This window comes from Alosa alosa, chromosome 10 (assembly GCF_017589495.1).
Source record: "Alosa alosa isolate M-15738 ecotype Scorff River chromosome 10, AALO_Geno_1.1, whole genome shotgun sequence".
In the NCBI taxonomy this organism is placed as follows: Eukaryota; Metazoa; Chordata; class Actinopteri; order Clupeiformes; family Clupeidae; genus Alosa; species Alosa alosa.
The window spans coordinates 5,327,048-5,347,151 of record NC_063198.1 but is presented as its reverse complement, the minus strand read 5'-3'; the positions used below and the strand labels follow the sequence as shown (position 1 = coordinate 5,347,151).

General features: G+C 40.5%; 3 protein-coding genes and 1 long non-coding RNA gene across 8 annotated transcripts; 1 reads left to right on the top strand and 3 right to left on the bottom strand.

Moving 5' to 3' along the window:
• Positions 1–764: 764 nt before the first annotated feature.
• On the bottom strand, positions 765–2,543 carry LOC125302666 (proline-rich protein 13-like). The gene is made up of 2 exons (XM_048255984.1): positions 2,031–2,543; positions 765–1,516 (listed from the first exon to the last, which is right to left on the bottom strand). Exons 1-2 carry the CDS (start codon positions 2,535–2,537, stop codon positions 1,478–1,480), a joined length of 546 nt encoding a protein of 181 aa, XP_048111941.1. The 5' UTR covers positions 2,538–2,543; the 3' UTR covers positions 765–1,477.
• On the bottom strand, positions 2,543–4,752 carry LOC125302667. Of its 2 annotated transcripts, XR_007194947.1 has the most exons (4): positions 4,473–4,752; positions 4,209–4,297; positions 3,048–3,113; positions 2,543–2,607 (listed from the first exon to the last, which is right to left on the bottom strand). It is a non-coding gene; the product is annotated as an uncharacterized LOC125302667 (long non-coding RNA). The 2 variants fall into 2 exon arrangements; XR_007194946.1 differs by having other exon boundaries at positions 4,209–4,752.
• A 2,037-nt stretch (positions 4,753–6,789) lies between these two features.
• Positions 6,790–13,961, bottom strand: LOC125302664 (anti-Muellerian hormone type-2 receptor-like). Of its 3 annotated transcripts, none has more exons than XM_048255979.1 (11): positions 13,732–13,961; positions 12,664–12,858; positions 12,355–12,522; positions 11,800–11,901; positions 11,065–11,165; positions 10,001–10,219; positions 9,659–9,773; positions 8,697–8,854; positions 8,213–8,369; positions 7,749–7,885; positions 6,790–7,630 (listed from the first exon to the last, which is right to left on the bottom strand). In XM_048255979.1, exons 1-11 carry the CDS (start codon positions 13,769–13,771, stop codon positions 7,508–7,510), a joined length of 1,515 nt encoding a protein of 504 aa, XP_048111936.1. In that variant the 5' UTR covers positions 13,772–13,961; the 3' UTR covers positions 6,790–7,507. The 3 variants fall into 3 exon arrangements, with proteins under 3 accessions (XP_048111936.1, XP_048111938.1, XP_048111937.1); XM_048255981.1 differs by having other exon boundaries at positions 12,367–12,522; XM_048255980.1 differs by having other exon boundaries at positions 13,738–13,961.
• A 151-nt stretch (positions 13,962–14,112) lies between these two features.
• On the top strand, positions 14,113–19,748 carry LOC125302665 (cell division cycle-associated protein 7-like). 2 transcript variants are annotated; one of them, XM_048255982.1, is made up of 10 exons: positions 14,113–14,202; positions 14,292–14,417; positions 15,033–15,065; positions 17,154–17,492; positions 17,611–17,694; positions 17,997–18,146; positions 18,373–18,516; positions 18,600–18,749; positions 19,267–19,403; positions 19,519–19,748. In XM_048255982.1, exons 1-10 carry the CDS (start codon positions 14,194–14,196, stop codon positions 19,565–19,567), a joined length of 1,221 nt encoding a protein of 406 aa, XP_048111939.1. In that variant the 5' UTR covers positions 14,113–14,193; the 3' UTR covers positions 19,568–19,748. The 2 variants fall into 2 exon arrangements, with proteins under 2 accessions (XP_048111939.1, XP_048111940.1); XM_048255983.1 differs by lacking the exon at positions 15,033–15,065.
• The last annotated feature ends 356 nt before the right edge of the window (positions 19,749–20,104 follow it).

Below are 20,104 nucleotides of genomic sequence, written 5' to 3'. Positions count from 1 at the left end.
ACATTTGAATGCAGATTATGATATGGAAATATATACTGCTCAAAAAAATTAAGGGAACACTTATAGTGTTCCACAATAATGTTAAAACATTTTTATTTGAAACCTTCCACCCTTTTCTCCATTCTCAAACTACATTCACAGAATGTCTGACAGTTCTTGCAAAATAAAACACTCGCCTCAAAAGTTTTACTTGTGCTCAGAACCAAACCGTGTCAGAGTACTGATCCAGGGTTGAAGTGTTCCCTTAATTTTTTTGAGCAGTATATATTTTGTGACATGTAGGCTATTTGTATGTGTGGAGCTCACTATGTGTGTGTGTGTGTTTGTGTGTGATAAAGAGAGAGAAAGAGAGTAAGTGTCTAAGTAAGTATTCCTTTCCCGAGATACAAAATGCATTTAAATACTGTTGTTTCTGAGAAACGAGCTAGATTCCAAGTCAACAACAGCAATTACATCACCTGAGAGGTGCTAGACTGGCACTGCCACAGGAGAGCAGGACTCAGTCACTCAGGGCACAGATGCCATCAGCTCAGACCAGCACATTACTGCTAAGGTCTGAGCAACTGATGGTTTGTGCATCCCTATACAGTGAGTGCAGGGTGAATTTCTGAATTTCTACCTTTCCTCTGACAAATGACTTAATAGTACATTTAATGCTTTGTCAATGTGGCATTCATTTGTTTCATATTGAACAAGTTCTACTGTTTTGACTTCTATCATGTAATATTTAGTATTTAGCAAAATGCAGACATCATCACATACCATTAGAGTCAGAATGAAAGATTTTATTCACCACTGCATAATGTAACAGGTTCTACCTTTATGATAAGGCACTTTCCAACCTTCACGGTGTTGTGATTTCCACATAAATAGCCCACAGAAGTGCTTCTATAGGTTTTAAAGTATATCAGGCATTTTATTCACTATTGCACAATGTAAGTGGTATAACCTTAATGATAAGGCACTCTTATCTTCACAGCGTCATGATGTCCACAGACCATAAGCACCAGAATCTAAATGACCAGTTTGGTATCATTTACCATAAAGCTTTCTTATTGTAACAAAGCTTTCTTATTGTGTGGCAATATAGTATGTGTAACAATATACATAAACAATCTTCAATTGCAATGTTCAGTAGCTGTGCTACACCTTTACACAAACACGTATCTATACCATGTGGTTAAAGGTCGTTCTCTAGTTCTGTGACAGATTTAAAAAAGATCAGAAGCTAAAGGTAAAGGAGTTTTACATTATACACATTCAGAAAATAATACCATCTTCTTTAGTGTGATAAATAATACATACATTGTTTTACAAAAAAATACCTTATATGACATAATTGTTTATTATTATTATTATAATTAATATAGTTTAGAGTGAAGCCCATTAAAAGAAGCTGTATAAGACAAATGTAAGTAAAACTATCGATCATTTGCTGTGTGTAACAGGGTTTTTGGTAGTAATTTTTTTTTGGACTTTAGTCAGAGTCACTGCTGCTACTGCTGCTTGAAGAATGCTGTGGACAAACAAAACATATATAATTAATTAAACTATAACTTAAGTATTATTTTGGCTGAAGTTAGCATATGGTATATTAGATAAAACTTTGGGCCTTCCTCCTTCACCACACATTTACAATACCACATATCCCAAAATGAGTAAGAGTTAGAGTTATGGTGAAGACTTGAAAGTAACTATTCTGAATTGTTGACTAGAAGTAGCATTTAATATTTTTCATTAAAGAAGAAGACTTTTTTCAATAATTATCCTATTAGAGCAAGGTTAGATAATATTGGCTATGAACAAAATGGCAGTCACACCAATTTGTTCTACAACAAATAAGGACAGCCGAGATGTATTTAAAAATGCCAAGCAACTACATTCATGTTTTGATGTTATGCTGATTAATCACAAAGCCTCAAACTACGCATCAGGTGATGCACAGTCATAGATTCGTCTATGATAGTCATATGAGTCATATGCAGCACTGCAACACCCTCATTCAAAGTCCACCCAGCTCCACCACTCACCTTGCCGTGCTTCATGTGTTTGTGGCCTTTTCCTTTCTTCATCTTTTTCATTTTCTTGTGCATCTTGTGTCCCCCCAAAGCCATTTCTACCCCTGCTAAACTTCCTGATAACCCAGCCAATTTGTGACCCCCATAGTGTTGAGGGAAGTGATGAGGGCTTTTGTGATGGCCTTTATGGCCTTTATGGGCTCCAGGATGAGCACCAGGGTGAGCTCCAGGATAAGGACCAGGGTGGGCTCCAGGATAAGAGCTATGGTTAGGGCTAGGATAAGGACCAGGGTGGGCTCCGGGATAAGGACTATGGTTAGGGCTAGGATAGACACCACCGTGTGGGAGTGGGGCATGGGGGATTGGGGCTCCTGCATAAGGAGGGAGAGCTGGACCAGTGGGGTAATAGGGTTGTCCCAGAACACCAGGAGGTCTAACTGGGTTCATACCAGGTGGATATATTGGTTGGTTACCAGGGTAGCCTGAGGGACCCATACCAGGGTAGCCTGAGGGACCCATACCAGGGGACCCATACCAGGGTAGCCGGGGGGACCCATACCAGGGTAGCCAGGGGGACCCATTGGAGGACCTGAAATAGTAATTAATGCAATGTCATACCTCAAATACTATTACCCTCCAGAATTATTCTGCTAAAGTTGACTAAAAAGAGGAATATAAAATCATAAAAAATGAGAAAATATCCAACCTTTAAAGACACCAATTTTCTTTGTGAATGAATAATGTATCATAAATAAATAAATGTTCTTCCTTTTATATACAGGGGTCATAAGTATTGGCACTCCTATGTTAATTTCCCATAGAGGCAGGCAGATTTTTATTTTTAAATGCCAGTTATTTCATGGATCCAGGATACTATGCATCCTGATAAAGTTCCCTTGGCCTTTGTAATTAAAATAGCTCCACATCATCACATACCTTTCACCATACCTATAGATTGGCATGGTTTTATTTCGGTTAGCCTATTAGCTGGTTTGATTTGCATTGAGCTAAAAAAAAACATTTGCCTACCTTGGTTAGGCCACATAGCAAGTTGATCCACTTCAGGTCAGGTGAGTTTTGCAGGGGTTTTTTTCACTGCACACAAAAATACATCACACAACTTCTAAAACATGCCACTCAAAACACCGTAACCCCACACCAAAATCTGCGAAACCAATTTTCAGCCTTCTTTGACACCTTCAATTTGATAAACAAACATTTTGAAAAACACCACAAACAATTATCTAACACACAAAACTGATCAGAAAGTATCTGGACACAACCAAACAAAATGGCCCACCATGCACACTCACTCATCACATGTGCAAACATTGCTTTATTGAACACTAAACAATTGTTGTTATTATTATTTTATTAATTATTATTATTATGAATAGATACACGCCTCCTCATCCCCCCCCCCCAACACCAACAACATTTACATTAACTTATTCATTTTCATACAATGTATTAAAAGGAGTGTGAGAGATGTGTCTCTTGGAGGAGACAGAGCTTTGAAATGTGAGTGAGCAGTTGTAAAATCCATCCTTTGAGTAGACTAGCCATGCCACAGGAAATATTTGGCTACTGTACTAAGTTATGTATAATGACATTAAGTAAACAAACAAGCCAGCGAAGTTACATTGAGGCCTACGACAACACTGGATGCACCTGCAGAGATGATAACGTAGGCCTAGTCTAAAGTTATGCAGTCCAAGTTAAAGGTGCCATGTGTAATGTCCGGCAAAAAATCAATTCATACTCCACATTCAATAAAAGATGGGGGCATTATACCTCCAGAAAGTGAGTTGGTCTACCCTAGAGTAACACCCGAGACACGTGTATTGCAGTTTGGCTGGCGGTTATGTTGCCCGCATACCCTCACATGGCCGAAACTGGTATTATGACACCTGTCGGCTGTGGCTAGTAATTTAGCATGCTAATTCAGGTTGATATCTCTGCAGCACTATAGCCTACCTTGTAATTTTTTTAATGACATCATCGCCCTTATTTCTTCTCATTCTTTTGATGCGTGTAGCTCATTTTTTGGATATTTTTACCTCAATTCTCACACATGGCACCTTTAATGTATTCCTCACGCAATTCGTATTTTTCTTCTGAAAGCCGTGAACACAATACACAGTGAATATAAACAACATGATGTTTCCTGAACGTTCAGGTAAAGCTTACCTTGATAGAAAACCTCTGGCGCTGTGATTCTTCACCTGTTGTCAGTAGCCTATTCTTAAAAGATCATTGGCTTCTTCCGGATTCGGGCGCTGCCAAATGGGGTATGTTAATGCACGAGAACAAAAAAAAAAAAATGTTACGTCTATTTACTTTGCACCACCCACTCAAACTATAGGCTTATATACCGGAGTCATTGAAACAAACAGACACGTTCAGAGACCGTGCAACCGATTACGTTTATTAAAATGCAATGCATTTACTTACATTTTAATGCTTCTTACACACGCCAGACTATAGAAGTAGGCTACTTCAATACTCTTTGCCTACATACTGAATATTTATTACGTTGAACATACCATTCATCATCACGTTACCTGTTGTTGTGGGCCCCACCCCATGGCTTCACAATAGTGGATGAACTGGTCACAGAAAAATAGGTGTGGCACAGTGACATATGGAAAGAGTGAGCAATTTTCCCTGATGTTATGGTTATGGTTATGGTTATGGGATTTGGCAGACACATTTGTCCAAAGCCACACATAAATACAAAAACAAAATAGGCCTAATATTTAAAATTTAACAGGGAACAGATTAGAATGTTGGTCAAACTATAATAAAGAGAATAGCAATAATAAACAACAAAGTCAAGTCAATTCAATCAAAAGCCTAAAAAAATAAGCAATGAAAATGAGGGAGAAAAGCAACAATAAACAATAATGTCCATTCAATCAATAATATAAAAACAATGACATGGTAAGACTACATTAAGGAGAATATCAATAAACAATAATGTAAAATTAATCAACAGCCTAATGGAAATAAAACAATATTATACAATAACACATAAGAAGCGCTTAAAGAACTAATTGCATGTTGAACAGGAATGTCTTTAGACCCCTCTTAAACGACCCAAAACTACCACAGGAATGGAGAGCACTGGACAACTCATTCCACCAACATGGAACCACTGAGGAAAAGAGTCTGGAATTAGACCTAGTGTTTATGACTGGTCGACACAACAGACGCTCAGCAGAAGAGCGCAGTGGGCGGTACATCTTGATTATTAAATTAAAATAACTAGGAGCAGATCCAGTCAGTGTCATATAGGCCAAAGTGAGAGATTTAAATGTAATTCTGGTTACTATAGGGAGCCAATGGAGAGTAACTAGGAGAGGAGTTACATGTGTCCTCTGGCTGATTGAAGACCAGTTGTGCTCCAGCATTCTGAATCAGCTGTAATGATCTTATTAAACAAACGGGTAAGCCAGCTAATAGATACACTAATCCCGGCGCAGTGAGCTGCCTGCAACAACAGCGGCGCACGGAGAGCAGTGAGGGGTTAGGTGCCTTGCTCAAGGGCACCTCAGCCGTGCCTATTGGTCGGGGTTCGAACTGGCAACCCTCCGGTTACAAGTCCCAAGCGCTAACCAGTAGGCCACGGCTGCCCCCTAGTCAAATCCATGGGAGCGAATGGTCTCACCTAAGAAAGTGGTGTAAATAAAGAAAAGCAAGGGTCCTAATACTGATCCCTGAGGCACACCTGTGGTGAGGTCATGAGACTTTGATACCTGTCCCTGCTAAGACACGTTGAAAGAACGCCCTTTAAGGTAAGATTCAAACCAGTCAAGATCTTTTCCAGACATTCCCAGTTCAGATAGTATAGAAAGGAGAATGTCATGGTTAACAGTCTCAAAGATAAATCTAGTAGAATTAATACTGATGACTGAGCAGAGGACTTAGCTACTCTCAATGCTTCACTCACAGACAGAAGAGCAGTTTCAGTAGAATGACCACTCTTGAAACCAGACTGCATAGGGTCTAGTAGGTTATTCTGATGAAGAAAGTCACATACTTGCTTGAAGACCACTTTCTCCAAAACCTTTGACAAGAAAGGAAGAACAGAGACAGGTCTGTAGTTCTTCACCGCAGTTGGATTAAGTGTACTTTTCTCTAGCAGAGGTGTAACCCTAGCCTGTTTAAAATAATAAGGAAGTATTCCAGAACTGAGTGAAGAATTAAATACATGTGTGACTGCCGGTAGAACAGAATGATGTTAAACAGAACAGGAATTTAAGACTGTGACGGTTATCACCAGTACCTCAGAAAATACACAGTTTTATTTAGCCTATGATACATTTCTACTCTAGTGCATCCCTGGACACATGAACATTCCTTCTGCTCTGTATTACCTCACTTATACAGTCATCTACAAGCAGAAAACTAACAACACTGATATGACTAAAAGGTAATTAGATAATCAAATCAGAGAGAGATGTGTTATACTTCAATGCCATGTTGGCAAATGTTACAACAATAGTTAGTGACCAGGCATGTAGAACAAACCATGAACAGACAACTACACCACAATAACCAGCTTTTCTGCCGATTGAACTACAGTAAAATTACATTTTAAAGGTGTAAAAAGAAAAAAAAAGCATACGAGACCAGTCATTGTTGATCTGTAAAGTCTTAAAGGATATTCATGGAAATAATGGGCAACGTATATCCGTAACGTATAACTTATGCAGCCCTTGCCACTTAATCTACTAAACCCCCATAAATGCACAAATAGGCTGACACCAGACATAATTTCACTGCATTTCTTACATCCAGTAACTATATGCATGCGACAATAAACTTCCTTGTATCCTATCCTTGTATATCCCTTACAACATTCCCAAAAGCTCAGGGTAATCTTTATTACCTCCCCAGAGGGTTTCCAGTGCAATGTGAAATAATGTATGGAAAAGATAAACTGCTATTGTAAATATAGTTGAATATAGTTAAATTAATCTAATGACAGTGGTGTCATGATAGATATATAGTCAAGAGACTTGTTGAAATTAACTTGAAAACTAATGCATAGAAGCAGAGCAAGTTTGGCAACCAGGCATGAGGTTTTGGTTGCCAAAGCCAACCAAATCTGGTTGCCACTTGTAACAATTTGGAAGCCAAGGGCAACCAGGCAACCATTAATGTGGAGCCCTGCATAGAAGGTTATACCAATAGGCTATTTTCCATCCCCAACTTCTGCCTGTCTGTGCATGTTTAACTTCCACCTCCTCTGTTTGGACATTTCAAATGCTGTTAAGGCTGTGACAAATATGGTCACATTCCCATGGTTATCTCCAACCATAGGCCTACAGCATTGTGTATATGTGTCTTCTCAGTATTATGTTGTAGCCAGGTGCAAACAGACAAACATTATTGCCTATGGTAGCAAACAGTTCACTGCCAATGCAGTGGATAGATATCAAGTTTTGATCTAGTAGTGATTTGCCTGAGAAATGTTCCCCCCACTAGAGGGAGTATTCAGTAGGTAAGGAGGCTATTCTGTTGGCAGCACAGTGTGCAGTCAGTCGAGCATCAGGGTCATGGTCCCAGCAGTCCTCCAGTATTTCTTGCAAGGAAAAGTTCTTGGTCTGCAACAGATCAGAATGTGTCTGTTTTCCATCTCTCATTAGGAGACAGTATGTTTGCAACTAAATAAAGATGCCAATAGAGTTAGACTTTAGACCATGGGTGTAATGAGTGGAATACCTGAGGAACTTTAGACCATGTTGATGGTATGGCAGGTCTCCCTCTGTTTTCAAACACAAAGACAAACAGTTGCTCCAGAGTGGGTCTGGGTCCTAGCTCTGCTTCATAAGGCAGGTGGTGCTCTGGAACAGCTTGGTCTGGAAAGTTGTGTCACGTAAATAATGGAACTATTTTTTCACTTTTTTCAGGTCTATATAGATACTAATTGAAAGCCTGTCTAAAATCATGCCACTTCCTCTATGTTTTAACTGAAATAGAAAGTAAGTATTTTTTTATTAGCCTTCAAAATGTTAATCTAATAAATGTAGGGAACAGTACCAAAATAAAACCATAGTTAATAAAATAAGCATAGCTCTTGAAGAAAATCTATAAGAAAGAGACGTGGTGGCAAAATATATGCTCCACACACACTCCATATGCTCATGGAGTGTGTGCGTGTGTGAGTGTACTATGCCTTTGCATACCAAAAAACAGGTCCGAGCAGCGCATCCACATCTCCCATAGCAACAGTCCCAGGGCATACACATCTCCCTGCAGCAGGCAGCGGCCACTGCTCAGATCCACAGATCGGTCCAGGATCTCTGGGCACATGTAGCACAGAGTCCCCAATTGAACAGGGTCCTACAGTGGAGACATGGAGGGAGGGAGAGTAGATATATAGCCAAGGGACACATTGAATGGTCATGAGTAACCTTTACACTGTAAATTTAAATACAGATTATGATAATATATTTTTGCCACTTTTGTGTATGTGTGTGTGTGTGTGTGTGTGTGTGTGTGTGTGTGTGTGTGTGTGTGCACGCGTGTGTCAGAGAATGTGAGTTAGAGAAAGAATAAGAAAGAGTATTATAAAACATACAGTATGTATTTAAATACTGTGTGGTTTCTGCATGCATGGTTAGTAAGAAACAAATCATCGCTTGTAAGTCAGCAGCAATCATCCATCACCTGAGAGGTGCTTGACTGGCACTGCCACTGTTCAGGGCTGCCACAGGAGTGCAGGACTGTGGCACAGCCGAAGTCACACAGGGCACATGTGGCATCAGCGTGCACCAGCACATTGTTACTGCTGAGGTCTCTGTGAGCCACCGGTGGTTTGTGCATCCCTACCACAGGCATAGGGAGATCACAAACAGCTGCATTTGTTACTCCCCCTCTGAAGTTCTACCTTTCCTCTAACAGAAGACTTAAAGCTGCAGTCAGGGATTTTTCCTGCCCATAATTGCCTTTCCTGCCCCTCTGATTTCAGCAATCATCTCCTCATAACCGCTAAAAAAACTGGAAAACTGGAAACAAACAAAGTGGGGCAGCCTGTCCCCAGACAAAAAACAAAACCCTGCGTGGAATTTCCCTGGGAATACTGAAGGTAGGGGTGAGCTACCTCTCTGGCGTGTTTCGTTTGGTACTTAATTAAAATACAATGTACGTTTTTTTAAAGTGTCTACTAATAGATTTAAACATAAACACAAACAAACGTGACTTCCTGTGAAATCCCTGACAGCAGCTTTAATACTACCAGCCGTGGCCTACTGGTTAGCGCTTCAGACTTGTAACCGAAGGGTTGCCAGTTCGAACCCTGACCAGTAGGCACGGCTGAAGTGCCCTTGAGCAAGGCACCTAACCCCTCACTGCTCCCCGAGCACCGCTGTTGTTGCAGGCAGCTCACTGCGCCAGGAATAGTGAGTGCTTCACCTCACTGTGTGTTCACTGTGTGCTGAGTGTGTTTCACTAATTCACGGATTGGGAGACCAAATTTCTCTCACGGGATCAAAAGAGTATATATATTATACTTAATGCTGTGCCAATGCAGTATTCAGTAAATTCAAATGAAACTACTTCTGTTCATTTGACCTAGTATCTATTATTATTTGTGTATATTAATGACAATGTACACAGGCATTAGCACATACCATTAGAATACAAGTCAGAATGAAGATAGACAAGTCCTTCCGCCAAAGACTTTGAGAGTCTCACAGCATCCCTCCAGGTAATCACAGTTTTGGAAAGGTAAGAATTTAGTGAACCCTGAGAACATAGTAAAATGAGATTAATAGTTTTCATATACATCATAAGCATTGTAAAACTCTTTATTCATATAAAACTCTTCCTCAAATGCTATTTCAACAATTGAACATCAGTTAAAATGTAGTAGTAGATTCATATCTGAATCTACTGATCAATGTAATCAATACACTGCTTATCATCCAATAAATATGTGACACAAACCTGTCAAAAACACATAAATAACTCACATGTGAAGCCAGCTTCAACACTAGCACAGGTTCCCCACTCACTGCTCTGCCTGCACCAAGGAAGTGTGCAATTCCAGCATGCAGCATGAGAGGAAGAGCATATATTGCTCTCTCTCTGGTGAACTCATGATGGTTTTTCACAGGAAAGAGTTTTAAGGCAACCACATTTCCCTGGTAACTACCTTGCCACACGATGCCGTAACGCCCACAAGCTACAATCTGAAAAGTAAAGAAAAAAAAAACATCAATTAAAAGAAGTATAGGTTCAATGCATCACATTACAGTACATTATATATAACGAAACTATTATTCACCCTGCATGAAATTCTTCCTCTGCATTAGACCCATCTGTAGTTATTGAACACACAATCAGACACACTAGGAGCAGTGAACACACCTTGGCCCGTACTCACAAAGAATTTTAAGGCTAAAAGTAGCTCCTAACTGTCGAATTTAGGAGAAACTCCTAAAAATAATGGGAGTGTCAATCGTAACACTAGGACTTTACTAAGAGTAATTCACAAAGCATTTTAGCCCTACAAGTAGTTCTGGGACAGCTTATAAGTCGAGAGGACTCCTAACTCACCAACACCTATTTACAAACCGCTTTTTGTGGCATTTCATGTCGCAATGTTTTGAAATGCACATGCCTCATAATTCTTTGTGAATACGGGCCCAGGAGAGTAAGGAGAACAGACTAACACCCGGAGCAGAGGGCAGCTGCGCCTGTTAGGCATCTCAGCCGTGGATGTGGATGTGGACATGGAGAGATGTCTCAATTGTGTGGCTAGACATCTGAGAGGCATATCATTGAAAATGCACAAAAATAGTCATCCACAAATGAAATTCCACAGGTAATGAAAATCACTACCCCCACCCACATTTTCCTACCGGCAGAGGCCTAACCGGCCACTCTACGGTAACTGGTCTGATTCCCCAACCGGTAGGCAACGGTTGCCCCTATTGTAAATAGCAAATTCTAAATAGTCAATCTGTATCCTGTAAACCCAATCTTTACTGTATACATTATCTAATGACCAACTATTCGGTCCCTACCTACGTACCTTTTGTAACTTTATGTTTTCCATATCAATGTCTGACATTGCTGAGATATAACAGGAACAGGGAGAGGTCCATCCTTTATTTGAAGAGGCTGCCTTTTCTCCTTTAACACAAAGTAAAGAATCATGTGGGTATCTGCAGGTCGGATTTCTTTGTTCAGTTAATGAGGTTTGATAGTTTGCATCATTGTCTGCAGCGGAGAGATCTGGTTTGGTGAAGTCAGTGCACCAGCTACATGCATTTCATCTGTTCAGAACAAGTCTAAATACGCAGGCAAGTGTGTCAATTGTGTGGCATATCCATTCATTGAAAATGCACAAAAAGGGTAATCCATAAATGAGGTAATGGAAATATTTTAGCTAAAAATCTAGCATCTTAACATCATCTCTGAAATCAGTACCCACCTCTGAATCAGCTGAATAGCTACTAAAGCATAATGAACTTTTAAGAATGACAGATGATCCTGCCTCTTTGAGAGCAGAGAGATTTGGCACTGATTTGGAGTTTTTACATGAATGACTAACACAGTTGCAAAGAACAGACATGCATGGGAGTGAAGAGGAAAGATGTGTGGGGAGAAGGAGGAGGAGGAGGAGTGGGAGTGACAGCATTCCACAACATGCCAAGGTCACTCCATAAAGGAGGAGGACAGAGAACACAAACACACCTGGCTTCGCATCAGCAAAATGAAGGGTGAGAATAAAGAAAGGACACTAATGTTACTTTCAAGATCTTACCACAGTGCCTGAGATGAGGTATCACTTTGTGTCCCATAACAATAAAGACCAAAATCATCAAGATGCCAATGACGAGTATGATCGCACTGTTGCTTAACCCAACTGCAGATAGGGGGAAAAAGGATCAGAAAGAATGACAATACCAACAAAACATGTTGAGGACATTCTCATTTCCACATCTTCCATCATTCAAGTTAACAAGAAAACGAGAATGTGTTCTTCTGAATTGAAGCCAAAGCTGATACTCTGTATTTGTTTATGTATCCAAGGTTGAAGGGCTGAGTGAAAAGGGAGACTGAGATATAGAGAGGGAACCGTGGAAGTGGTGGATTAGATAGACAAACTCATCTCAAAAGATGAAAGGCAAATAATCTTTGTGCTTTTCACTGCTCTTGAAACCAAACGGTAATTCCTATTAAACCATTTGATAGTTTGTATAACTGTTGATGAGTTAACCAAGTGTTTATGAAATATGACAACAGATGTTAGGAAATCTCTAGATATCAAAATAATAATATCATTTTATGATGAGATGATTTATGAAGTAGTAAGGACCTTTGCCATTACCCTGCGGGTTGAGCGCTTGTGACTGTTTCGTCTCTGGGCTCCACGTAATGTTAGTGTTGCAGAAGTCCGAGCTGCACAAGCATTTGGTGTAGTTATCAACATTTGTAGATGCAGAGCACGTGGTGTCAGGACAGGGCGTCTCACCCAGGCTGCATCCTGCAACTCAGAAAAACACAATCTAACACAACTGTTGCGTAACATTAGTAAACAATGATTCCTTATTTTGTGATTGTTTTTTTTTTTTTGTTGTTTTTATTTCTTAGACAAAGTTTCTTAAGACAAAAGACAGTCCCTTACCAAGCAGATCAGGTCTGAAGTGACCATCAATTAGCTCAAAGAAGCCTATACAGCATTGTGTTTTTGCACAGAATTGTACGGTCCCATTCACATCTCCAGACTGCATGGCCTTCTCTATATTTCGGGAACTGGCAAAAAACTCACATCTCCTCAGCTGCATCTTATTTGGTCCCAGGGAACCAGCAATGACGGAACCTATTTCCAACACACATTACAGTATATACAACATCAGTGCCCTATATGGAATTCTGTAATTCAGCTGTGACAGCAGATAGGGTCCATTGTAGGACTGATGCTATATATAAGGTTATATGATTTAGCAGATGCTTTTGTCCAACAGTGAACAGTTTAAAAATGTTGGTAATTAATTAAACAATTAAACAATAATGTCAATGATTAATAGCCTAATGAAAATAAACAAATACCAATGATTTTCTGTTTATTTGATTTTTAAATTCGAAACGAAAATTGAAAATCGACCTTATTTCTGTATTTTTTAAAAACAAAATAGGAAATGTCCTCGTGTTTTTGTATTGGATATTAAACTTTGTATCCCCATGACCGAAATCCAAAATCCGCACAACAATAATGTGAAATCGGCACTTTCTTCAATTTTTCATTTAGCCTATCCCCGCTAGGCTGTCCTACATTGAAACCTATGACATTTGAATTAGAGACATGTTTGTAAACAAGCTAACTTAGTCAGACATGTCAGAAATTACAATATTGAAATTCAAACCCTCATTGTATATTGGATTATTTTTTCCACAAAATGCTTCAATATTTGTGTTTTATTTTTCTCTGGGAAATACTGTTTTAGGTAAAGGTCTTCAAATCCGTTTTTTGATCACTGTTTCAACCTTGAAAATCAAATGAACAGAAGGTACACGGACCTTAGTAGCCAACATAAACATTCAAATAGTATTAAAACACAGTTTCAATGTAGATAGTCTCATGTTTTCACTCTCACTGGTTTAATTAGTGCGATCACTGGCACCAACACCAAATCTAAAATGTAGACCTACCTATACCTATAAAATAACTTACTGATGAAATTGGGACACGCACACTCACCAGCAAAGAGGGCTGTGCAAATCAAAAAACGCATAGCCGTGGAAATCCAAGTCCTCTCTGTTGCTGCAGATACGATTTTGATCGCAACACTGAACAAGTGAAGTGATTCAAAAAGACAAACAATTCAACCACCGGCGTTCAAAGAGATGGGAATGACCTCGGAGTTTCCCACCCATAACTCCTCCAGCCACGCACCTGCAGTCTGAAACCACACATGCTCGCGGGCCGGACCATAGCCTACTGATAAAATGGACACAACTGTTTAAAAGCACAGACTGCTTGCAGATGTATTTACCGTAAATGGGAACGGTTCAATTGCCAATTCCAATACGCGCACGCTCTCTTTGATAGGCCAAGGCGCTGATCCAATTAAAGGGCTTCATAAGCATGTGCGCCGAGTTGGCGGATACTCACTTTCGCTGAGCAGTGGTGAAGCTACATACCTGGAGCGGCAGTATGGAAAATGTAAACCTCATATTTCGTAGGCCATTTGACTGCCGTTTGTTATTAGGTTTGCAGTGTCTGTTATCTCACATTTGTTTGTTCCTTTGCAGAATGAACCTCTGGGAATGTCCTCCCTCTCTAAAGGGATTGCCGATATCTTTGCTGAAGAATCCGAAAACGACAAAACATTTCATGGCTTCTCAGACAGTGAAATTGGTGAATTTTGTGATGTTAAGGTTAGTAGTTGATGTTTTTGCAGTGTTTGTTGCTGTTGCAAAGTGAATGATTGATTTGTAAGCAATATCAGATGCGTAGGCTATCAAATTGCCAGCAGGCCTATACTCTGCTTTATGGTGTGGTAGCCAAATGAGAGTGCCCTCTATTGACGTTGTAGAATGAAGACCAGTTAATTCATTGGTATTTTAACAATTTGTTTAGTTTTTTTTTTTTTTTTTTTTTTTTCTAGCTCCATGATCTCACCTCTTAGTGTAAATTGTATTCTGGCTTATGTCTTTATGAATTTGCAACATTTTTCATCGAAAAAGTTGCTAAAATAAGTGTTCAGTTTGATGAACCTATAGGGTCTTTACCTTGTGTTAGCATGATTGCATTGTTGGACTCTTTCTCTCCACTTGATGAGGAAGCGGTCTCTCAACTGCTTCCAACAACATGCCCTTTGGATCCTGTCCCATCTACTACAGTCTATCGCACCTGCTGTTCAACACTTCACTCAGTTCTAGTTCTTTCTTTTAAACAGGCAAGGGTTACACACCTTTGCTAAAAAAAAAGTATACCTAATCCAACTGATGTGAAGAACTACAGACCTGTCTCCCTTCCTCCTTTCTTGTCAGGTCAAGGTTTTGGAGAAGGTGGTCTTCAAGCAAGTATGTGACTTCCTTTATCAGAATAACCTACTAGAACCTATGCAGTCTGGTTTCAAGAGTGGTCAGACAGGGGCAGCCGTGGCCTACTGGTTAGCACTTCGGACCTGAAACCGTAGGGTTGCCGGTTCGAACCCCGACCAGTAGGCACGGCTGAAGTGCCCTTGAGCAAGGCACCTAACCCCTCACTGCTCCCCGTGCGCCGCTGTTGATGCAGGCAGCTCACTGCGCCGGGATTAGTGTGTGCTGTGTGTGTTTCACTAATTCACGGATTGGGATAAATGCAGACACCAAATTTCCCTCACGGGATCAAAAGAGTATATACTTATACTTATACTGAAACTGCTTATCTGTCTGTGACAAGCATTGAGAGTAGCTAAGTCCTCTGCTCAGTCATCAGTATTAATTCTAGATGTATCTGCCTTTGATGGTGTTAACCATGACATTCTCCATTCTACACTATCTGAACTGGGAATTTCTGGAAAAGCTCTTGACTGGTTTGAATTTTACCTTAAAGGCTGTTCTTGGCAAGGACTGATATCAAAGTCTTATGACCTTACCACAGGTGTGCCCCAGGGATCAGTATTAGGGCCCCTGCTTTTCTCTATTTACATCATTTCCTTAGGTCAGACCATTTGCTCCATTGGATTTGACTATCATTGTGGATGACACTCAACTTTACTTATCTTTCCCACCTGAGGACTCAAGAGTTTCACATCAGATTTCTGCATGCCTAAAAGATATTTCAGTCCGGATGAAATATGGCCACCTTCAGCTTAATCTCTCAAAAACTGAGCTTTTGGAAACAGTCATGTGATCCATTGCTAGCACTCTGATTAGATGATCTCAAAACGTTGCCCATAAGTGTCAATCATTCAGTTAGAAATTATGTTGCCCAACCTCAATGGGAGAGTGTCGCTCAGCAACATTGGCCAAGATTCATCACCTTACGGTAGAAAATGTTGTGCGTGCGTGCACAGGCATTTGGGGTGGGGGAGGTGCTCAGTGTTTGTCTCAGCCAAGGGGTCCTTGGGCTGAAAAAGGTTGAAGACCCCTGGCCTAATCTAAAGCAGTGACCCATGCACACTAAATGTGTTAATATTGGGCAAACAAATTCACTAATAGGCTAGCAGCAAGTGATTGCAGTCAGGTTAGGTGCTAGTCATACTTAGATTAGCTTAGCCTACAAAGTCATCTAAAGTCTAAATGATGCTGGAGGTGTCACTCAATTTAATAACAATATACAACATTGTTCAAATATTTTTTTATTTTTTTTTTATTATATTTAAAATGTTTCCTATTACCTGATGTGGAATATATCCAAGGAACATTTATGGCATTTACATCGACTTTACCGTTACATGTCTGTGCTAGCCTGGTGTTGCCAGACTTATGCCTCAGCTTTGACTGGATCAACATTACATTAAATAATTCATGATTAAAGGAACATGGATGGAAGAAAAAAAATATTGTGTTGCCAATGTATTACTACAACATTTAAGTTGATGGTTCATGCTGTTGCCAGTTGATGAGGTAATTATATTGCTTTTCTTTGCTCTGACCTTGGGCCAAACTGACTGCTGCCAAGTTAACAGCCCGCCAATATACTCAATGGCTGGCCACTCTATCCACTGTTCTGCCAACTGACAACACATAGACTGAAATGTAACCTTGTATATTTTCTTGTGCTATAGTATAGGCCTTAATATATGAACAGCAATATGCTTATGAAGAGGCTGAAACTATATAGCAGTTAGGTTCCCATTTTCATTTGTCTTGGAGAATGAATGTATATCAGACAAGACCTAGTCACAAAATTGCATTGTGGGTAGAGCTCGAACAGTTAGTTATTGCATCAATTATTGCTGTTTTCGTGTACCTGTCTCCTGGCAGATGTATTATGGGTAGGTTAAAGTTACTGTTGTAACATGGTTCCATTTGCTGCTTGTGGCTGATGTTCTTGTAGAACAGTTTGTTTGTATTTATTTATTTATTTATTTATTTATTAATTAATTAATTAATTATTAGTATTATGTGCGATGGAGAACCATTGTACTGCCATTGCAGTGTAATGATTTATCTCTTCTACAGGGCTCTGACAGTGATGAGCCAGACTCCGAGAGGTTCTCTCCCAAGAAACCCCCCGGTCAGCGTTTCACCCTGAGGGTGGCCTTGCGCCCACGTGGACCCTCTCCTCCCAATCATGAAGTGGAGGAGGAAGAGGAGTGGGAGGCCAAGAAAAGAGGAAGGTGTAGGATCAAGCCTTTGAAGCCTGTGAAGACTGAAAAAAGTGTCACATTTGAGGTGAAGGAGGAGAAACCTGTTGTCCAGCAGCCAAAATCTCCCCATTCATCTGAATCTGAATCTGAATCAGAGGGCACCTCTTTCCTCGAGAAAAGAGCTAAGAACATAAAAGCAAACAAAGCAATGGTAATCACACAAGTTACACAGGCCAAATGCAGAATAAAATAAGAATGTCTTGTACATATTTCACAGTGTGATGTCGCTACATTTTGAAACGGTTATTTTTTTTCCCCCCTCTCTGTAGTTGGCCCAGCTGTTTGCAGATTTACAAAAGATGCCTGGAGAGCTTCTGAAAGCTAAACCGAACCGCAAGAAGGAACCCCGTTCTGTAAGTAGGGTGTGCATAGGTTGAGATATGAGCTTGCATGCAGTAGCCTGAAAAGTTGTTGGTTCAATTCCTGGCTTCCACCGTTGAGCAAGGCACTTCACCCCAAGTTGCTCTGGGGAGAATGGCCCTTGTTATTTAATTGACATATGAAAGTCACTTTGGATGAAAGCGTCTGCAAAAAGAATAAATGCAAATGTATGATACTGTAAACATAATATAGGAGCCATTATGCACTGCTGCTGATACTAGTTTTCTCTTGGGAGGATGTGAACCCTAGCCTAACCTTGAGCTTGGCTGTGCAGCGGGCTCCTCGCTCCTCCACGGCTGGGACCCTGGAGCGGCGGAACCCAGAACGCACCTCCCGCCGGCAGACCCGCTCTATGGGTGGACCCACGGAAGTCACAGAGTCTGAGGAAGGCCTGGAGCGGAGTCTAGAAGAGGAGCTAATCAAGGTTATTAGCATTTCCCCAACACTTTAAACTAGGAGCTAATCAAGGTTATTAGCATTTCCCCAACACTTTAAACATGTTGCATGTAAGACAGTACTGAATATTTAGTTTTTCTGTGTAGAATTATGTAAAGAAGCTATGACCTTGCAGTTAATATGTGCGTGTTGAGCTGAACTGTTGAGACTGTTTGAGGGCTGCAGATGTTTAGTCCATGGTGGTCATGTGTTAGGTGCGGGGCACCCCACGCGCTAGAGGTACCCCACGACCCAGCCAGGGCAAACCTCATGTCATTCGCAGAGTGGAAGAGATCACCGAAGATGAGCTTGAGCTTGTGGCAACCAGCTTGACCGAGAAGATCTATAACCGCGAGACGGTGAGTTGCGACTAATGAATAAATGGTCTTGGGTTTGGTTGGACAAATCCTGTATCAAGCTCTCCTTTCCTCTGCTTCTATAGGGTAGCACGTGTCATCAGTGCCGACAGAAAACTGTGGACACAAAAACGTGCTGTCGCAGCGAGGACTGCCGTGGAATCCAGGGACAGTTCTGCGGCCCATGTCTTCGTAACCGCTATGGAGAGGATATCCGCACTGCTCTGCTTGACCCGGTGTGGACCACTTTATTTATTTATTTATTTATTTATTTATTTATTTTATTAATTATATTTACACACACACACAACTTATTGATTGAAAAGTGGTTGACCTTAAGTAAAATGTCAAAGCCCCTTGATGCACTGAGCTGGTAGACCCAGCCATCATGACACTTTGGCAAAGTGTTGTAGTAGATTCCACTAGTGTCCTCAAAGCCTCGGTTTACACAATTGGCTGATTCTATATAAATGGCATCACAGGCTCACCCTAATGGCATTTTATGCAGACCTCATCCATAGTTCATTTTATCAATCTGGTATTCCCTCAAGTATTCAGTGTTCATGGCCACAGGCCCTTTGACATTGAATGACCACAGATACTATCACTTAAGGCTCAATTAAAAATCCTAGTTGCTGGTGACATAATAAACTAATGGTTCTTCTTTTTGTTACAAAGATTCTAGGCACGTTTGAACTTGCAGTTAAAGTGGCCATTTGATGGCTGATGGATCTTGTGTCTTTGTTTACACAGGAATGGAAGTGTCCACCGTGTCGTGGCATTTGTAACTGCAGCTTCTGTCGTCAGCGAGATGGGCGCTGCCCCACTGGCATTCTGTTTCCACTGGCACAGTACCACGGTTTCTCCGATGTGCACTCGTATCTCACCAGGTGGGACTCCAGTTGATTACTTCCATTTGTTGGCTTGTTTTCTACATGCATTGCGTATAGTTTAAAGCAGGCTTAGATTCTATTGAGCTAACAGTTACTTTCTATTCCATTGCAGCCTTCGTAACAAAATAAAGGCTGGAGAAGACTCTGCTGATGATGTGTAGGGAGTCTGCCACTGACCACCAGAGGGTGCCCTTATTCAGTGCACATTTTACAGTAGGAAACTGTTCCACAAGTAACCTTAAACCAGTCACTTCATGTTGATGTTGGCAGGTTGTTGAAGTGTTTTAACCAGTAATGGTATTTTTGTTTTTGTGTTTTGAAATAAACTATTTGAATTCTCAACTCAGCCTGATTTTATTTCTTACATTTAATTATTCAAATCTTATTTTTTAGTATTTCTCATTGTGGCTTCTCACTAAGACATTGAAGTGGGGATGTTAAAGCTTGGGCCAATGCTAATTGCTTCCAATGAAGCTTCTCTGGTGTCCCACTGTGATTTTGACACTCCTTGCAGCTTCTTGGTGCGCTGTGCTGTTCCAAACAAAATCCACCTCCCACCCATGGGACCTAGCTACTTGTGTCGGTAGTTTATATCAGGAATGTTCGTTTTTAAATTATGGACATGAGCGAGGTGATTTTCTTATACAATACTTCAAATGACCCTAACGAAAGCCTAGTGTCATCACAGGGAACCAGCA

Excerpts from the sequence above, each read along its gene's own strand:
- LOC125302666 (XM_048255984.1), bottom strand. The coding sequence starts at position 2,537 with ATGGGTCCCTCAGGCTACCCTGGTATGGGTCCCTCAGGCTACCCTGGT. Across the intron at positions 1,517-2,030 it reads AACACATGAAGCACGGCAAG|CATTCTTCAAGCAGCAGTAG; the intron begins GTGAGTGGTGGA and ends GTTTGTCCACAG.
- LOC125302664 (XM_048255979.1), bottom strand. The coding sequence starts at position 13,771 with ATGCGTTTTTTGATTTGCACAGCCCTCTTTGCTGGTGAGT. Across the intron at positions 9,774-10,000 it reads TGTTGAAGCTGGCTTCACAT|GGTTCACTAAATTCTTACCT; the intron begins GTGAGTTATTTA and ends CTATGTTCTCAG. Across the intron at positions 7,886-8,212 it reads CTGCTCGGACCTGTTTTTTG|ACCAAGCTGTTCCAGAGCAC; the intron begins GTATGCAAAGGC and ends ACAACTTTCCAG.
- LOC125302665 (XM_048255982.1), top strand. Across the intron at positions 14,418-15,032 it reads GTGAATTTTGTGATGTTAAG|GTCAAGGTTTTGGAGAAGGT; the intron begins GTTAGTAGTTGA and ends CTTTCTTGTCAG. Across the intron at positions 15,066-17,153 it reads AGAAGGTGGTCTTCAAGCAA|GGCTCTGACAGTGATGAGCC; the intron begins GTATGTGACTTC and ends TCTCTTCTACAG.